Source organism: Diospyros lotus, chromosome 6, assembly GCF_014633365.1.
Source record: "Diospyros lotus cultivar Yz01 chromosome 6, ASM1463336v1, whole genome shotgun sequence".
Classification (NCBI taxonomy): Eukaryota; Viridiplantae; Streptophyta; class Magnoliopsida; order Ericales; family Ebenaceae; genus Diospyros; species Diospyros lotus.
In genome coordinates this window covers 3,294,869-3,314,457 of record NC_068343.1, presented here as the reverse complement: position 1 = coordinate 3,314,457, position 19,589 = coordinate 3,294,869, and the positions used below count along the sequence as shown (strand labels likewise).

The window sequence follows — 19,589 nt, the reverse complement described above, 5'->3', positions numbered from 1 at the left end:
TAAAAGTTGACTCCCTTGCCATGGCCCACGTTGCCACTACCTGGAATGATGAAAAACAAGGTGAGTCGAGAGACTCAGCAAGCATAAAGAAAGAAAGGCTGAAGGCTATATAAATCCAATAAACTCTCCTCAGCATAAACCCTCAGGTACACACAAGTCATGAGACGCTACAACACAATAGCATAACATAATAAAAGCACATACCGGTCTTTGGGGCCCACACAAGACACCTGGCACCCAAGTTCCATACCAACCTGTCGTTGTCCTGAAAGGCAACATGTATCTCCAACAAACCTGCGCGCGCCATCCCGGGTCGGTACTCCCATCACCTGTCCATGTCGGTACTCCCGACACCCGAGCCAGAGGCTCCCTCGGAACGGTACTCCCGTCCAAGAACTAATAACTACCAGTAATCATGCAATGCATATAAAATACAATGGCGTAATGAGCATCAACGTGATACAAGGCGCCCATACATCTAGGCATCAGGCCATGCTCCGCCCACATAGTAAACCACACGCGATGCATATGCCCGTGCTGGATGCAACCTAACCAAGCTAGCATGTCCGTGTCCAAGCATACTCAATAAATGAATATCCCAACATGCAACCCGTACCCATGTGCATATCAAATCATGAACAGCAAGATAATGAATCTAAACATGCAGTAAATCACATACTGGTAGAACTAGTCAACAGTGTCCGGCACCGGTCAACAACCAGTGACTAGGAGTGTCCACCCGACGGTCCACTTCAGGGCCGTACAATAGTCTACTCCAACGTCATCAACAACCGACCCCTGCCTTACTGCTCGATAGCTCTAACCGAACTATAAATAAATCCGAGAAAATCATAAATAACCCACACGTCTAGGAACCTAGTTCCCAGGCTGGGTCCAACATCATTCCCAAATGGAGTGGGGGCGGTACAAACCCTCGTAGGCTCACAATGAATAAAATTCTAGAAGTTTCGGATTTAATTTAAATTAAAACAAATGAATAATAATTCAACAAATAAGGCTAGGTGCCGAATTAAAGTAAGAGAGAGGATAAAATACGAGAAATCACAAGGTCTTTCACGGGAATTGAAGAACACAAGGAGAGGGTTAGGAGCTTGATTTTACACGGCCATTTCCTGCCTTTCTTACACTCCCGCTGCGAAGTAAAGCATTTACTAGCAATAAATTAAATTACAACTTTAATTAAATAAATTTACCGTCTAAAATTCTACATAGGTGCACCTCAAATAAAATCCCAATAAATCTTATATTTATTTTAAATTAAATAACGACAATAACATCGTCCATTTATATATATACATATAAATATATCACTTCAATTTCTCCCATCCCGTCGTGAACACACCTAATGAGCACACTTATTAATTATCTTAAGCTTCCCAAGTGAACACACACACGTACACACAATGAACTCACTTAGCTCAAAATATATATATATATCACTACACGCCATGGCAGCCACTTCGACCTATCAAAACTTCCATTCCCAACCTTTAAACACCTCAGTACCCCTCACGATCACATGTAGGAAGGCTGTAAAAATCAGATATGCATACAGATATGGCCATCGAAACCCACTGCCACTTCATATATATATATATATCTCCGTTACATATATAAATACACAGTAACCCACTTGGACTGCTCAAAGCACACACACGTATAATTATATATATATATATCGGCAATCACGGACACACATATGCACTTACCTGGCTATTTAAACTTGGATTAAACCCAAATTTAACCTTGAATTTTCCTCAAACAACGCTTGCACAGTGCTTTATTTTCCCCTGATTTTCCTGCTTTCGTTGTTGCTTAAACCATGCCTATTTACACACTGATTTCAACTTTAAAAGGTCAAAAAAAGGGAGCTTCAGAAACTGCCACGTGGCAGCACAGGTGCAACACCGCCTCAACCTCAAAACGACGCCGTTTTGGGCGCCATTGTCTTGCAAAAATTCTTCTTAATTCCTCCCAGCGCGCGCATGACCGCGCGATCTGGCTGCATCTTCAATGTATATGTGCACATTAATAAACTTAAAGGAATCAGTTGTCACTTCCACAAATCATATTTAAACCCCCCACAGTTTTCATAAATTGCACACTCGCCCGAACTTCAATTTCTCTTATTACACCTATACCCTGAATTTCCAGAAAATCTACTAAATTAATTTATTTTCTTATTTCCATAAATATTCCTAATTAAATAATTATTTTCTCTAAACAACATAAATAAATATTTTTCTTAAATCACCAAATACCCAAATAAATTAATATTTCCTTTTAAACCCACAAATATTCAATAATCACCACAAACACATTAATTAATAATTATCAACCAAACAATTTAATTAATTAACTTTAATTCCTTATTTTCCTCAAACTACATAATTAAATAATCCCTCTTAAATTTTCAAAAATTTAATAATATCCTCAAACACCGGTTTGAATAATTATTGTTTATTTTCAAATTTCAAAATATTCCAGATTAACTATTTGAGAGATTGAGAAACGGTGAGAGAATGGGTTTGGGTTTGGGTTTGGGTTTGGGGGTGGGAGATAGGAAGTGTGTTTATTGTTATTAAATATAAAAAATATATATATATATATAAAAGTAGGATATTTAAAAAAAAAAAGAAATTTTTCCCCAAAACTTGCATTAATGATTTGCAATTAATACTTATTGCATTAATAATTTACAATTTGTAATTTGAATTAATAATTTAAATCTTTCAATTGCTTTGAAATAATTAGTAATAAAATTTTTCCCCAAAACTTGTATTAATGATTTGTATTTAGTACTTATTGCATTAATAATTTAAAATTTTCAATTGTTTTGAAATAATATGTACTAATTATTGTAAAATTACTAATGGATTTTAAATACACGAGTTTTTCAATGCTAATTATGGAATTTTCAATATATTATTATGTGAATATTAAATATTTAATTAATCCGTCAATCAATCAAAAATAAATACTATTTATGAGAAATATGAATAGACATTTAAAATATTAATTAAGTCATCGAAAATTGTTTATTTATATAAAATTCTATTTTTATATAATATAATATAATATAATAATATATAGTAGAATAGTATGCAAATATTTATTCCCTCCAAAAATCTGCCAAACTATTTCTTATATCTAAAATTTGTATTAAACTTGCATGAATTTTTCAATACTATTAATTAATCAAAAATAAATATTTTTTGTTAGATCTTCTTATCAATTAATTCGTCAAACAATCAAAAATAAATATTATTTATGAGAAATATGAATAAACATTTAAAGTATTAACTAAGTCACATAAAATTATCCATTAAATAAAATCTTATCTTTGTATAATATAATAATATATAATATATTATATTAAAGTAGAATAGTTTGCAAATTTTTATTCTCTCCAAAAATCTGTCAAGCTATTTTTTGTCTTTAAAATTTGTATTAAATTTGCATGGGTTTTATAAGATATATTAATAGACAACTTAAACTATTAATTAAGTTATAAAAAATTGTCCATTTATTTAAAATATTTTTTTATATCTATATTTTATATGTATTTATATAATATTAAAATATGATAGTCAAACAAAGTATTTAGCCAAGTGTCAATCAATGGTGAATTTTTCCCCTCAAAAACTTGTATTAAATCAAAGGTAGTGATTAATTAATTATTAATTACTTTAATAATTATATTATAGTCTTAAAAATGTGATATTTTAACAAATTCATAAAAAATTATTTAAGGTTGTCAAATGCTAGGGTTTTTCAATGGTAATTAATATTTAAAGTATCACATTTTTAAGACTATGGAAGAAATCAAAATTCATATTTTTAAAATTTTGTTATTATTGAAAAAACTTATTCTTACTCATATTTAAGAGTTTTAATTTATATTTATAATTATAATATAATAAATAAAAAATAACGAACGTCTTTAAGTAGATATATTATAAATTTTATAATATTTATTTATAAATAAATATAATATAATGAATAAAAAATTTTATAAGTATTTTGTCAAGTGATCTACTTAATATATTAATTATTCTTTAACACATTAAATGGCAGTACATTAAATTAAAAGTGTTCTCTATTAATATATTGAATAACGAATAATTAATTAAACTTAAATTTTGATAAATAATTAAAGATTAAAAAAATTATAATTATTAATTATGTTAAAATTATTTAAAATAATAAATATATTTTTTTATTTTTAAATTAAACTTTTCCGTGTATCACACGGGTTCACCATTAGTTGAAAATAATTGTGTTGTACCTGATTTTTGTGATGAGGAATAATTGATAAATACAAATGTATATAAATAAAAAAAAATCATGTATAATAAGTTTAGAAAATGAAAAAAAAAAATTTGTGCCTTCGTTTTTTTGGAGAAATGATTTAGTTAATCTAAAATATATTATTATTTTGATTTTCCTATACAAGATTCAATGTTTTTCAATACATTTTTACTATTGAATTCCATGAAAAATGATACATTTTTCATAAAAAATAATGCCTATATGTTACAGGTATTTTCCGATCTACTTCTTATGGGTTGGGCTCAACTAAAGATGGCAAAATGGGCTTGGCCCGACGGGCTGGTCCTTTGGGGCCCGGCCCGGCACCGGGCTAAGGCCAGCATTTTGCTAGCCCATTTAAAGCCGGGCCGATTTGGCCCGGCCGGCTTGGGCCCGCTAATCGACCACACAACCCCCCCCGAAACAGCCCTCGTCCTCACCCTCTGTCCCGCCCTCGCCCTCGCCCTCGTTGGCCGATCGCCACCCTCGCACGCCCTTTGTCTTGCCCTCGCCCTCACCTTCGCCCTCACCCTCGTCTCGCCCTCGCCCTCACCTCGCCCTCGCCCGCGCCCTCGCCCTCTGTCTTGCCCTTGCCCTCGCCCTCGCCCCTTGCTCTTGCCCTCGCGGGCTGGGCTGGCCCGCGGGCCCGTGTAGGGCGGGGCTAGGGCCAGCATTCTGCTGGCCCGTTTTTAAGCAGGCCAATTTGGCCCGGCCCGCGGGCCACTTGGTGGCGGGCCGGGCCGACCTGACCCAGCCCGTTTGCCATCTCTAGGCTAAACCTAGCTGGCCAGCCCAATCATCTAAAGGCCCAATATACTCCAAACTAAGTTCGTCGGAGCAAACTCGCACATCGCTAAATCTCGAGCTCAGATCACGGGACCAAACAAGCTCTAAACAAGTTCCCAGCAATACTTTTAGCAAGCTCCCAATGATATCTTTAGCGAGCTCCCAACGACACTTAAGGTGATGGCGAGCTTCCAACAACGCTTTCAAATCATTGGCCTAACTGATTAGCTCGCATGACAAGAAAGTCACGTGGTGACCGGAGAACAGTTGTGGACTAAGGGTTATTTCGGTTGGGCTATCTAGGTCCAATCTGCCTTCACCCTCTCGACCCTCTTTTCTTGGCCCATGGTGGTCCTATCCTGACCCTGTACCCGCCTGCAACAATATCATTGTAACCATTTTCGGATTTCCGTGTGCTTATCTTAGATCGGATCCCCATTAATAAGAGTCCCGTCGGCACCATGCCACTGTCTGGGCGCCTCCGTTGATGTCGGCTATTTAGTCTCATCACCTGCAGGCACACGACACATTCAGAAGGACATTCCCCCCTCCTATATATTAGCTAGCTATTTTCAGAGCCAGGTAAGGGCTTTTTCTACTAACCTACTAATACACTGCATCTTTCATACTCTCTTACTGATTTGAACGTTGGAGTACTTGCAGATACCGACCGTTGGAAAGTCTATTAAACCACTCAAAATCTTTGTTGTATTGACTCTCCTTCTCCGTTTATTGGATTATCGCGAACCAACAAATCATGATCGATCAATTCCGAACGTCGACAAAACACGAAATGTTAAGAAAATGACTAAATTCTATAAAAAATATTACCAATCAAACACCAAAAGATGAAAAATAACATTATTTTTCAAATAAAAAATTATACCAATCAAATGACTTAAACTTTTAATTTTTAAAAATTTATTTTCTCTATAATTTATTTATTTATTTATTTTTTCTTTCCACCCATAGTAAAACTGAAACAGGGGTGACAGATAACTACTCGAATCCGTTAAACACGGGGATCCACTAAATTGTGGCCGTCAGATCTAGGGTTCCACAGATTTGCAATATATACTCGTCCAACGAATAGCCAGGACTCTTGTTCCAAGTCTTATCCCTACACTCGGTTAAAGAAGAGAGGAAGTGTGAGCGTTGAGAGCAGTGGAAGAAGATGGTTCAGAGACTCACCTACAGGAAGCGGCACAGCTATGCCACCAAATCCAACCAGAACAGAGTCGTGAAAACCCCCGGTATCATCCACCATATCCCGTTTTGGTTCTTATTTGTGTTTTTCTCTCGGTAGATTTCTGATCTGGTAGAATCTGAAATTTGCTTATTCAACTGTTGCTAAAAGTTTGTTTATCGGAAGCGCTCTATCTGGAAGATGTAATGTTTTTCTGTTGATCGTCCCCTCTTTCATTTGTTTTAGTTCTCATTTGTGCGTTTCTGCTGTGGGTGCTGTGAGATAGATGATTGCTTAATTGATTTAAATTCTTGTAAATTTAGGAGGGAGATTGGTGTACCAGAGCACAAAGAAGAGAGCCAGCGGACCCAAGTGTCCTGTTACAGGAAAGAGAATCCAGGGGGTATGCACTTTCTTTCCTTTGTTTTCTTTTCTGTTTTGTTTCTTGTTCATGCAAAGTGCCCTAGCCTTATTGTTTGGGACTAAAGACATGACGAATGTCTTGTTATTACTCTATTCTTTAGTTGTCCAACTTCACCAACAGGCAATGTTTGTGTCTCTAAGCAGCACCATTGAATATTCCAGATTCATGGTATATTGACTGCCGTAAGGTTTTCACACTGTCAAATTAGTTGGTCTTCCGTGCAATTTTGCAGTTATGCGTTGTTAAATTAACGTATCATGGATGTTCATGATCTGCTGCAAGATGTGGGTCAAGAAGGAAAAGGAGGAGTTGGAGGCTAACTTCTTGTCCACGACTTTGAATCTATACCCATTGAATAATGAATACCTTGCCCCTCATCTTTTTTCAATTTTGAATCTTAGATTCAAATTGACAAAATAAAAGATATATGAATCTCTTCTCTTAATAAAGATGCATTATGAGTGTATTAGAGTGGAAAATTGTGGTCATGGGTGAACATCACCAAAACAGATTTTGATATATAGATTTGCAAATTGCATTATGAGTGTGGTAGAGTGGTAAAAAAACAAGTGTAATGGTACTCTGCATATTTGGGGCTTGGGTTTAAGTCAATTTATGTAACTTGTGTTGTAAGCATCTTATTGAGCCACATAAACTTTGGTATTGCTTTGGACATGGTTTATTTGTGTTTCCTTCATCTTACCAGCGATTTGTAATGGGAACTCATCTGCATTTTGTCTCTTAGGCCGTTTACATTTTGAGGTCGGTAAAAATTCCTAAGATCCAAAATCTGTTGCCTTCGTTCATGAAATAAATTTTTGGGCTGCTCTTACTGTTTCTGAGCAGAAGATAAAGGGGGAGAGAGATGCTGAGTTTTGAAATTTCTTCTTACGGTCTAAGAAAACTGCTGGGTATAGCGAAGGTCATTGGATTAGCAACTTGACCAGAACCTGAGGTGGAATTACTATTTGACATAATTACGAATTTAACCATATTCTCCAATATTTTACCATTATTTCAGACTATTTAATAGTTGGGTTTTGGACTTTACCCGACATAGGCAGATATGAACACACCAATTTAGTTATAATGGTTTTCACTTTTCCTGCCTAAAATTGTACATCTGCATAATCCTTCAGCCTTAGCACAATGGATCCTAGGTCGTCTTTTGATTGTTTTTTCTTTTTCTTTATAATGCTTTTCATTTCTAAATATCTACTTGTGCTTTCTTGGATGGCTTTGATGTTTATTGGATGAGAGCTATCTTGGTCAATCTCCTTTAGATTCTTTCATTTCGTTATATTTGTTCCATTATGAGTCACTTTCTTCTATGTGCTTTGCTTCTCTCATTCTTTTTTTTCGGTCCTTGTTAAGTTATACCATTTCTGTGATACCATGTATGATGTGATTGATATCATTCATTTGAAAAACTTGGGTGCCATAAGATGATTTCTGCGGATATGTGTTTTGAATTATTAATTACATTACTATTGGAGATCGGCCTCGCAAGTATTGAAGCTAATGAAGCTGTCTTTAGCAGCATCATTGAGAATTTGAGATCCATGAGAGAAGTGGTATGATTGTGTGTCACATTTTGATATGTTTGCAGATTCCGCACTTGAGACCTGCTGAATACAAGAGGTCTAGATTGCCCAGGAACCGGAGGACAGTTAACCGCGCCTATGGTGGCGTCTTGTCGGGTGGTGCTGTCAGGGAGAGGTGAGTTAATGTGTACTCAGATAATGGGATTCTGTATTTTTAATATTTTATTACCTCAAAGCTATTGGATAAGAGTCTCCCAGGTTTCTTATATTTTTGCCATTGCGGTTTCTGTAGGATCATCCGAGCCTTCTTGGTTGAAGAGCAAAAGATTGTGAAAAAGGTTCTGAAAATCCAGAAGGCTAAGGAGAAGGTTGCCTCGAAGAGCTGAAATAATGTCGTTAATAAGGAAATTTTTTAAGGATTATATTATGCGGGAAGGAAATTTTGATTTGGGAATCTGAAAGATTGTGGACTGTTACGATAAGGTGCCTTGGATGAAAGATTTTCTTAATGAAGTTTGCCTTTATTGGACTTTATTTCCTTGTAAGCTTGTTGACAAATCAAAAATTTTTTTAGAGCTCTAGTTAGAAGTTGCCCGGTATCTTTATTATGCTTCCACAACCTATTTGGTGTTTCGTTCGCAGGTTGTGAGGTTATTGTCATTTTTCATCGTTACATGTTCCAGGCATAGATAGGGGCATATGCTTCTGTTGTGCCGCTGTTTGTTTGTTTGGTCGGTCTGATTTTCAAAGTGTTGGAGTATGAATATAATAATGTAATTTACTTGCTGAGGAAGAACTGTTTCGAAGCTTCAGACATGAAAATTATTAGCATTTTTTGTGTGTAAATATTTTAATATTTAAGTCAAATCTATTAAAATTAAAGGAAGTTGTAAACCTTTTGAATAGCTAAAAAGTGGCTTAGCTCGAAATATATATCATCTCTATTTATAACAATTCTTAATATTTGGAGATTAGAATTGTTTCAGATAATTTTTATCTATTACACTTGAGTTTTGAAAAAGATTTTGAAGGTAATTATTTACACTCTTTTTTTGGGGAGTTTGTTAAAGGGGTCTTTCGAGGTTCTTGATGTGACTTTCTCTCTCACCGCTGGGAACTAGTTGCTCTGTTGGCTGTCGACCCTCTAGTAGCAACTCACCTGGAAAAAGTATTAAAGAATTGAAATTAAGTTATAATGATGGTTAAATAACAGGTTGGTTGGTAGTGGTGGTTGTAACACAAGTAAATCATAATATGTTTGGAGGGAGGGGGTGATTGAAATACGAATTAAGAGGAGAAGCGCTAAAGCGAGAACAACTGCACCGCCTCCGCCTGCCTAATGCATCTGATGCGTGGAAGTGGAAGACAGTAAGAAATGCGTTTAGAAGAGGGAGAACAAAAATGGTTGGTTGTGTTGTGTGTCAAGAATGGGATTCGAACCCATGCCCTTTCGGACCAGTACCTGAAACTGGCGCCTTAGACCAACTCGGCCATCTTGACTTCTTTGTTTGCGTTCGCTATAGATCTTATCTAACTATTGATCGCTGAAGGTGCACATAACAGGAATCAGCCGTTCAATTAGCCAACTGCACATCCATGTAACGGTTTCACCATTTTGATTTAATTTGCCTGTACAAGCGCTACATGTTCGCATGCACCTGCTATGTTTGATGCCATCACCACACAGCTTTCAAAACTCTGGCGATTATCAATTCCTGCTTTTCTGTCGATGAAAGATTCAAGCTGACTTGCTCTTTTGGAGATCTTGAGTTTGATGGGGACGATGCCCTTTTTATTCTTCTTCATGCCCTCAATCGGCGGAGTTGAATGATTTTCATTGCTTAATTTTTTTTTTTTTTTGTCCCGCTTCAAGTTCTCATATGATTTTTGTTATTATGAATAAATTGGATTGCCATTTCATTGTGCTGTTATATTGCATAATGCGCAAGGGATGGTCGTTGCTGTTGCTGCCTATTTCTTGGAACATTGCCATCTTAATATGGAAACCTCAACTGGATATGTGGACTGGAATATATACAAATAATTCGGTTTTCCAAAGGATTAAAAGGAAATGTTGGACCTGTTAGGTTTCTCTTCTCCTCCTCTGAATCATATATTATATAGAAGAATTAAGAGGTTCCTTTCCAATCGTTGTAATGGATGATGGCAGAGAGATTTATAGACCTAAAAGGTTAGTGAATTTTCAGAAAGTTCTTGTCCCATTAAGGATTGCATGGTTATTCAGATGTGCGATGAGAAAATTAAAGCCCCGTGCTTGCTGGCACTTGAATTCTCTTATTTGACTAAGAAGATTCAACTTCTTTGCAGTTCATCTCTATGGTGACGCATTAAAACATATGGAGCCACAAGTCTTTATGTTCTGCAATGAAATGAAAACATGAGATTCGCAACCGGCTGCATCATGAGAACTTCAGCGGTATGCTCTCAGGTCTGATTCCCCTTGTGATTTGTGTTTGGCTGGGCTTTGCCATTGCCTCATTAGTTGGGTTGTAAATTCTGCTCTACCAAACAAAAGGGTAAGTAAAGAGAGAGTGTGGGCCAAGGGCGGGGGAAGAAAAAGTGCTGCGAGAGAAGAAACTCCCCAATATTCAAGGGTTGTTACATATTTTGTGTTGATGGGAATGTAAGCATCAAGACATGATCGCAAAGAAGGTGATTGATTAGATCCATAGTTGAATTGGGTGATGTGAAGGATTCTCATTGTCCCTCTTGTACTGTGATGGCTTAAACAGCTCAGTGCTTCGCAGTCGCAACAGGTTGTTGCAAAACTGATTCGAGGAACACGGTTCACGTTTATGGCTTAACAACCTTCAGTGGAGGACAGTTCAGGTAATTTGTAGTTGGATCGTAGCATTTCTGTACCTTCGCAAATATAGTATATGTGGTGATGTTGAATTCATGAAACAGACTGCTACATGTAATCATTGTTTAATGCAAATCTACTGTTTCTGACATGTGAATTGTTCTTTGGATGCTTCTCTGAATCTTAGTTTGAACAAAGTTTACTGTACTATTATTTATTCTTGCTTACACTATAGGCCAGTACCACTAATTTAGCATTGAACTTCAACAACAATTTTGTGATTTTTACCTCCAAAATCCCTGTTCCAATCTACTTGGACCTTGTTTCTATTAGCAGATACAGAAAGGATAATGAGTAGAAAACAAGAAAGAGTACAAAAGACAATGGAGGAAGGAAGGAAGGATAGGAGGTAAAACATTACATCAATATGTGTTGTGCTTGTAATATAGGAAAACTGTACAGTAAATAGAATATATTCCTGATGCAAGCCCCTACTCGTTGAATCCTGCGTGAGATGTACCCTATATATAGATTTAATCGAGTATAATATTATTTGGGGAATAATTAGTTGACATCTCACTGGGACAGGGAGGTGAATCCCATGTCAAATCAGGGTTCCACGTATCAGGTAGATCTGAAGGCAAACTGAAAGGAAATCCGATTGCTCGGATGCTTCCCCACTGATTATAGGTTGGCACTGCATTTGGATCTTTCCTCAAACCCATGCCATCTTCTTCTCTAGTGCCTATTCTTTCTTGGATATCTTGTGGTGAATAACCATTGAACTGCTGTTGTGGCCCTTCAAAGTCAATACTCTCTGAGGCCTTGGTAACTTCCCCGATTAGGGAAGGAGATAGAGCTGAAAGCACGGAACCAACATCAATTGTATTCTTGTTGGATGGTCCCGACATTTCGAGAGGTGAAAACATGAAGCCAGTGGGAATATCTCCATTTGGAACGGAAAAAGGAGATGTTCTGCAAACTATGTGATTCATGTGCTTGTTGTATGAGGGGATATCTAAAGGAGAAAAGGTGGCAGTCGAGGCCTGCTGTAAGTCATTATTACAGCATAAGTGGATGGCTGGTCCAGTTTCAGTTGTGCAAGACATGATCTCTGAGCCGAAATGAGTAGAGGTTGCACCTTGGATGAATATACTGGGTGCTTTAATACCAGATAGTGGAGATAACCATGAATGAGAAAGGGCTCTCTGTGCCATAGAGTTGGTTTTCTTGAATATCCTACAAATTGCCCATGAATCCTGCATCCCCAAGTAGAAAAGTTTGTTTAATTGTAGTTTAGCAATAATTATTTACTGAGAAGAACTAGAAACAGAGGTTTGCAAATTTTGATGGACTTACATTTGTGGGAAGGTTTTTGTCCAATATCTTCTTAGTTGATGCTGGGTCCAAGACAGAAGGTAGTCGAAACTCATGCATCATCCAGTCAGTTTTGATTCCTTTTGCAGCTCTGCCCCTGTAGAACACTAGTGATTTCTTCAAACCAATACACTTGGTCCCATCAGAGGAGTAAATTGGCCTGTCTGTTCCAGTTGCCTTCCAGAAACCAGCTCCTGTGACACGGTTTGGCCGTGCACTGTTCCTGTATTTACGGTCTCTTGGGCAGTAGAAGTACCACTCTTTTTCCCCTGTTGATGCCACCTCTGATGAAAAAATTTATAGGGAAAGAAGACAACCTGCATTAGTAAGGAACAGTTGCCAAAAACACTAAAATATAGTAGTTGAGTAAACGATAAGATTTTCAGTTAATCTTGAAAGGTTTCGTTGGATAGCTATTTAGAATAATGATAGCATGGACAATAAAATGAGCATATTATATAATGCTTGATTCAAACAGTCTTCAGTTTCTGTTCACTTTCAGAACATGGCATCCAAATCCTCCAACTATGAAAGAGATTTGGTATATTCAGCATCTTATCTATGATAGCAACAGAAACCTACTATGGAAGAAACTGTCAAGAGAACCATTTTTGCTGCTAGGCTGCTAAAATAAAAATGATAAAAAGAGAAGAAAATTTTCTATTTACAGTATCCAAACATGAAAGCAATAAAAAAGTAGAAAGAAAAGAAAAGACAAAGAAGAAGAAAGCAAATTAGTATGTTTTCATACTCAAGACTTCATAAATCACCATGTGCGAGGGATGGATTATCTTACTAGGAAGATCCCATGGATCATATTTGTAGATATCCACTTGCTTAATCAGCTCGATGGGAAGAGGTCGCCGCTGAATCTTCCTCTTTAGGTAGAACCCAACAAGCTCCTCATCTGTTGGATGAAATCTAAAGCCCGGCAACATGATATCATCGGTCTTATCATTATCAATTTTCTCGTCCATGCTTCTCTTCCTTATCTCTCTCTTATCCTAACTCTGGCTAGAGATGTGGAGCTACAAGATAAAGCTGGAAACTTGAACTGAACTGAAGATGTACAGGTGGTTCTTTACCTGTCTGAAGCTTGAATAGTGAGTCTTTTACCCAAACTAGAATCTTTTCGAGAAGCAGACTAGACGCAGAAGTGGTTCTTTACCTGTTCAGTAAGGACTAGGCTGCTAAGCAGTTCAATGATATGAACATGCAGTATTCTCTTCTTTTGGAGCCATGTTGTGCTTACTGAAGAGGGTGTTCCCCCAAAGCTTTGGGCACCCTTTCTGGATGTGGATGGTTACGGCAGAGAGTTTGTTGTACGGAAAATCACAATAACTGAGGTGGAAGCTTAACTTTGAGTTCTTTCTTAAAAACAGCTAACGAGGAGCCGAAGTCAGGGCCATGCACTTCCAGCGAACCTCATTTTTGCCTTATGAACCCATATTTTTTCTTTAAATCCAAATTTTCTGATCTCAAGAAACTAGGAACTTGGCTGTTTATGGGGGAAAATCATTCAAACTGATTTCACACCCCTTTCATGCTCTTCTCATGTATGCTTCTACTTATATTTTCTTCCCGTGGAGACAAACCGACAAAGCAATCTTCCAATAACAATAGTTAAATCATAACCTTTTCAAAGTAATCTTTGTTTATATTATTTTTGGTTACCCATGCACTAGCTATTTTCCAATAGCTCAAATTTATATTCAATCTGGAGATTCTCTGCAAATTCCTCTGAGACTTTCTAGATAAATATCAATAATTCTTGGTGTCATTTAATAATGCCACTTTCTATTCCATTCTTCTCTGAATTTCTATTCCTTGTTTGTCCTTCCGGATATGAATACATGACCCGTCAAAGGTGGGGGCATATTTTGGATCTTTTATATATATATATATATATTCTTTAAATAAATATGAAATATGTCACGCTTGGGGTCTACAGAAGCTCTTACAATAAACAGCTATTTGACCCTTGAAGCGATAACTGGGACCTCTCTTTCAGGAATGCTACAAAAAACCACCGGACTTTTAAATTTCTGATTTTGCAGCTTCATAGTTTCACACCTTAAGGAAAAAATGGTAATATAAACAAAAAATATGAACAGTTGAATTCTTATTGCTCTGTTTTGTCCTTAGCGTTTGGGGTTGAATTTTTGTCTTATTGAGATGTTTTTATGCAGCTTTTATTTATACTTAAGCAAAGTTTCTCTCTTAATTATTCATTGTGTGTGTTAGTAAACATAGTAAGATACGTTTCAGTTTTAAATATGTTGAGTTCCCACTTGAGTTCGCTATTTGGATAGGAAGTTTACTTAAAACATGATGAATAAATGAAAAATGTTGTACTAAGAAAATCTAAGAAGAGTCCCAGACCATCAACTGCAATGGAAAAAGAAAAAAGATAAAGAGTTTATAATGCAATGCCCTTAGATTTTTGTAAGAACTCTGTGGAGCCATTGTGATCATGGATTATCTCTAAATTCTTCTAAAACACAATGAAACTATTGAATTTGTAAGACTTTCAAGTAAATTCTAAATTATTTTCACATCAGTACATCCATTTATTTGTTTAAAATATAATAATCATATATGCATGTCACTTGCCATTTACTGATTCCTTCTACATAAACAATAAACTTGTTCTAAGAAAAGTTTAAAAAATACATCTGCACAGGATACATGCTAAGAACCATGTGGTAATTTCTTTTAATAAAATGATTTGTGTTAAATTTTTTGTTTGTTTTTGCTGAGAAGTTTTATGCACTTTTTCTTTTGCATCTAATTTTTTGCCCTTTTATCTTCTCTCTAACACAGCCCATATATGTTAGCTCTCAGACAGGATGACAATTTTGCCCCCATAACATACTCTCATGTCAACACACCTGATTTAGTTGGGTAGCCAATGCTAGTCAATTGTATTTCCCAGGTTCTCTAGACCCAAAATCTAAAATGTTAGGCAAACAGTCTTTTCTAACCAGGTGCAGGGGTTTTCACAATACGCCTCTAACTTGTGCGGTTACTGGTATAGTTCCCCAAACTGTAAGAGATAAGCAGTTCAACTACTTGGCTAGACAGGTTAATTCGCATCATTATTTCTGAGTTCTGACATAAGCTGTTCATTTAGAAAAGTTAAAACTAAAATGAAAGAGATGCTATGTAAATATGTTTGAGCATGCAAAGTCTGTTGGAGCGAAAGAAATATAAAGCGCTCTTCCAAGAATTTTAACAAGCTGCTGCTGTTGCTGTTGCTGTTCTTTCCTGATGCGCATCGGTTACTTCTATAGTGAACTATTACTTGAACATTATTTTCACATGCTGCTGTAATAATCTTTGCAATATTCTAGAAGAACTTTATTCATCCAATAGAGATAGTGTTTTCAAATTTTTACCCTCATTGCTATGTCTATTACAGTGTTACATACAAAGGGAACTTTTTAAGTCTACATAAACAAGTAGCAAAAGTCAATTTCCTTGAATTTTATGGCCTCGGAGTGTGAAATCCCCAGATTTGGCGAGTGAGAGCAAGAGAGATGCAGAGAGCGAGGGCGATTGGCGAGCTCGCGCGGAGGAGCAAGAGAAATGAGGTAGAAAATGTGAGAGAGATTGAGGGCAAGCGAGAGCAGGGGTCGAGCCCTAGTAAGAGCAAGAGAGATCCAGCGAGGGCGAGCGAGAGCAAGAGACATGCAGAGAGCAAGGGCGAGGGCGAGCGGACGAGCGAGAGGCAGCGAGGGTGAGAGAGAGTGAGAGTGAGGTTGAGAGAGGAAGGAGAAGAGAAGGGGAGAAGGGTTTGCAAGCAAGACAATTGGGTTAGGGTGGGCTAGCCTAAGGTGGGCGGGGTTGTATATAATATATATTATATATACATATTATATATATTATTATATATATAATATATTATATATATATTCGGTTCGGTTCGGTTCGGTTACCCACCATTCTGTTCGGGTTTTGGTTTGGTTTTAATGAAAATCATAATCAAACCATACCCATTAAAACAGTGTTCGGTTTTTCCCCGAACCAAACCATTACACAGTCAAACAATTTTTAACCGCGTTGACCTGTTCGGTTTCGGTTCGGTTCGGTTCCCACGGTTATTAGAGTCTCTGCAAGTCTGGGGTACTCTTGACATTTCATTCCCTCTTGGAACAGTGGATGGCGGTGCCCAAACTACAGTCCTTTGCTCTGATTTTTGAGATTTGTTCAGTTTGCTAATCTTGTCTGCTAGTTGGAGAGCAGGAAACGAAGGCGCCATAAAGTAGTGAGGTGAAAATCATGGAGTCAAATGGCCACTCGGGGAGCTCCAAAATTAGTGCATTTCTCCAAATTTGGCCCCTCGTTTGAAACCCTTTTTGTCTAGTTGCATGACCTTGGGTGTGCAGCCCATTCGTGCAACTTAACTTGGAAAATGTATTAATTCTTCAAACCAAAGCTTTCTGCCTCTCTCTGTGTGATCATTAATCTCTCTACTCTACCACATACATATGGCCATTACTGTAAACCCACATTTTCTTTTGTTGACTAATGCCAAGCTTCTATTAATTATTCACTGGGCATTAAAGTCTGTGAAAGAAGGCATGGAAGTTCATTTTCTCCATCCACTTCACACCTAATTGTCCTTTTCTTTGTTCTTAGTTGAGTAATTCTATGTATTAAGTACTTTTGGAGTTTAATGCTATTGTTTCCATCAAAGTTTTGAAAATGTTGTCCTTCGAATTAGAAAACAAAAAAAAATATTAAACTTCCTAAACATAGGATCCTGTGAAACTAACTTGCAATAAGCTCCTGCCACTGTATTTAGTTCCGGGACCTAAAGATAATCTTTTAGATCATTTATCAAACTTGCTGAATCTTGATAAACATATCATTTTCAAATGAAACAACAAAAATTTGACTCATATTTCTTGACTATTTGCATTTTACAGAGCCCAAACGGTGTCTGCTAAGTCATAAGCCTCGAAAGTCCATGCAAGAAGCCATAAAAGCAGCTCCACCTACCGGTGAGATTATCAATAACAATTTTTATAAAATGATTGGATAAGCATATCCCATTTTCCTGTCATGCTATTAATATACCCATTCCCATACAGGGCCTATTCCGTTGATGGCATCTTTCACTTTGACTTCTCATGGCTTTCATAATGTTTTTTAGCTCTAAATGTCCAAACTGCAAGCATGTTAAGCTACTGTTTGGACCTTATCATTTGGTGAGAGCCCTGTAAAAAGACACCCAGTTGCCATTTGCCAATCAGGTTGGCTTGTCAGCTTAGAACTCTAATGATTTTAAATTTTCTAGGAAATTTTTTTGGTGAAAACTACTAAATGCTTTATGTGGCTGTGATTGATGAAAGGGTGCAAATCCAGGAAAGTGATGGAATTCTTTTTCAAAAGAAGACGTGACATGCTGTTATAGGATACTTTCAGTTTGATTGTGAACCTCAAGATTCCTCTACTATAGCGTGGAGTGTGTAAACCAACCAAGCAAATATAGGAAAAGACAACATAAACAATGAACCTGAAGTTGATGACAAGATGATGAATGGCATATTTAACTGTCTGGTCTTGTCAAAATGTATTTGATTGCCAATTAATGTATTATATTGTGGTGACGTGGTTTGTTTTAGACCCACCCATCCACTGCTGGGCCAACAACTAGAGAGTCTACAAAAGAATGGGACCTTGAATCAGATTGATGGGATCTTGGAAACAGACGATTTCAACATTAAATCGTTCTAACAACGACGATAAAATAGAGCTTACAATAATTTAAGGTTTGGACAATTCTCCTTAAGATTTTGATCAGCACTTAAATCATTAAACTAGTTCATAAACTCTTGTTTTATCTCAATTTATCTCACATCATTAGCTTACCCCCCCCCCCCCCCCCAAATATATATATATATATATAGCATACAATTGAGCCATAACTCATTTTCACGCTCATCATCACCACATAATCACAGTTTAATCCTCAGAGGCTTATTAACTTTCTTAAAAGGTCTAAAAGACGTGTGATGTTTTGACTTCTTTTATGTTATTTACCTTGCTTATATTTGGAATTGTATAATAAGAGAAATTGCCTAACAATCCAAAGTACAATCGTTTTCATCGATAAATTAGGCGTCAGATTGAAAGGTGAGTTCTTGTCCCTTTTGCACAAATTTTGAACATTCTAATGAGTGAACATTGGGCCAATCTGAACAAAGCCTCAATGTCTTCATAATCATGCATCTTATTGCGTTTCTTTCTGCATTGCCGTGTTGTATTTGTCGCTTAATTAGATAAGTTTGATATAAATAAGCAATTGATTCCTTGGTGAGTGAATATTCGTGGGTTGGGTTAAGAAGTTATAATCCTATTGAAAGATGATTAGGATTAATTAAATTGTAGGATCAGCAATAGTGTAATTGAATACTATAATTTTCTTTTATCTTGTTAAATGGGCATGATTGTCGTGTAACCCTTATAGGGAGAGCATTAAATTATCATCCAAATTATAAAAAAAAATAGAATAATTTCAAAAATTCACTATAACTCCGAATACATTTGATGTGAAAAATAAAATAGGTAAAATAAGATCTCTTTTGTTGAGAAAGTATTCTAAAAGAGATCTTCAAGAAACTCTTTAGCGAGTTTGGTTTTATGCTCAAAGAAAAAGGTCTCCTAAAAATCCCTCTAAATCACACTCTTGCCAAAAGCACGTTAACTTACTTTCAAAGTATTTGGCTTGAATGTTGGAATAGATAATGATTACTTCAATCCTAAAAGAAATGAGAGCTCTATCATCTATCAACTCTCATCTCTAAAAATAAAAGTGCTAGGCGATTTGACCACTTATAAGTTGGTGTTGTTTTTAAGCTACCCAACTTATTTGTTGTAAGTGTTTGGTTTGAACAAAGAGCATTCAAGCTATATATTAGTGTTTTGCAAAAGCTTCTTCTCCTTAGCTTTTGCAAAACATTGCTACCAAATAAATTATGTTCACCGAATGAATGACCATTTTATTCTCAATCTTTTGAACAATTTTAAGCCATTGCCCTTCTTCAATTCTCTGCCTCTCGCCCGCTCCCATCATCCGCGATCGCCCCTCTTTTGTCGCCGTCCATCATT

At 36.6% G+C, this 19,589-nt stretch overlaps 2 protein-coding genes, 1 long non-coding RNA gene and 1 other non-coding gene across 6 annotated transcripts; 2 read left to right on the top strand and 2 right to left on the bottom strand.

The window, feature by feature from the left end:
- The first annotated feature begins 6,205 nt into the window (after positions 1-6,205).
- On the top strand, positions 6,206-8,853 carry LOC127803084 (60S ribosomal protein L34-like). Its single transcript, XM_052339107.1, has 4 exons — positions 6,206-6,371; positions 6,628-6,707; positions 8,338-8,447; positions 8,565-8,853. Exons 1-4 carry the CDS (start codon positions 6,293-6,295, stop codon positions 8,656-8,658), a joined length of 363 nt encoding a protein of 120 aa, XP_052195067.1. The 5' UTR covers positions 6,206-6,292; the 3' UTR covers positions 8,659-8,853.
- Positions 8,854-9,691: 838 nt separating this feature from the next.
- Positions 9,692-9,772, bottom strand: TRNAL-CAG (transfer RNA leucine (anticodon CAG)). The gene has a single exon. It is a non-coding gene; the product is annotated as a tRNA-Leu (tRNA).
- Positions 9,773-10,313: 541 nt separating this feature from the next.
- On the top strand, positions 10,314-17,999 carry LOC127803323 (uncharacterized). Its single transcript, XR_008023494.1, has 4 exons — positions 10,314-10,463; positions 10,601-11,122; positions 17,405-17,479; positions 17,570-17,999. It is a non-coding gene; the product is annotated as an uncharacterized LOC127803323 (long non-coding RNA).
- LOC127803322 (protein FEZ) lies at positions 11,298-14,112 on the bottom strand. 3 transcript variants are annotated; one of them, XM_052339450.1, is made up of 4 exons: positions 13,642-14,112; positions 13,270-13,562; positions 12,456-12,757; positions 11,298-12,355 (listed from the first exon to the last, which is right to left on the bottom strand). In XM_052339450.1, exons 2-4 carry the CDS (start codon positions 13,448-13,450, stop codon positions 11,630-11,632), a joined length of 1,209 nt encoding a protein of 402 aa, XP_052195410.1. In that variant the 5' UTR covers positions 13,451-13,562; positions 13,642-14,112; the 3' UTR covers positions 11,298-11,629. The 3 variants fall into 3 exon arrangements, with proteins under 3 accessions (XP_052195410.1, XP_052195411.1, XP_052195409.1); XM_052339451.1 differs by having other exon boundaries at positions 13,270-13,558; XM_052339449.1 differs by having other exon boundaries at positions 13,270-14,112.
- Positions 18,000-19,589: the final 1,590 nt, after the last annotated feature.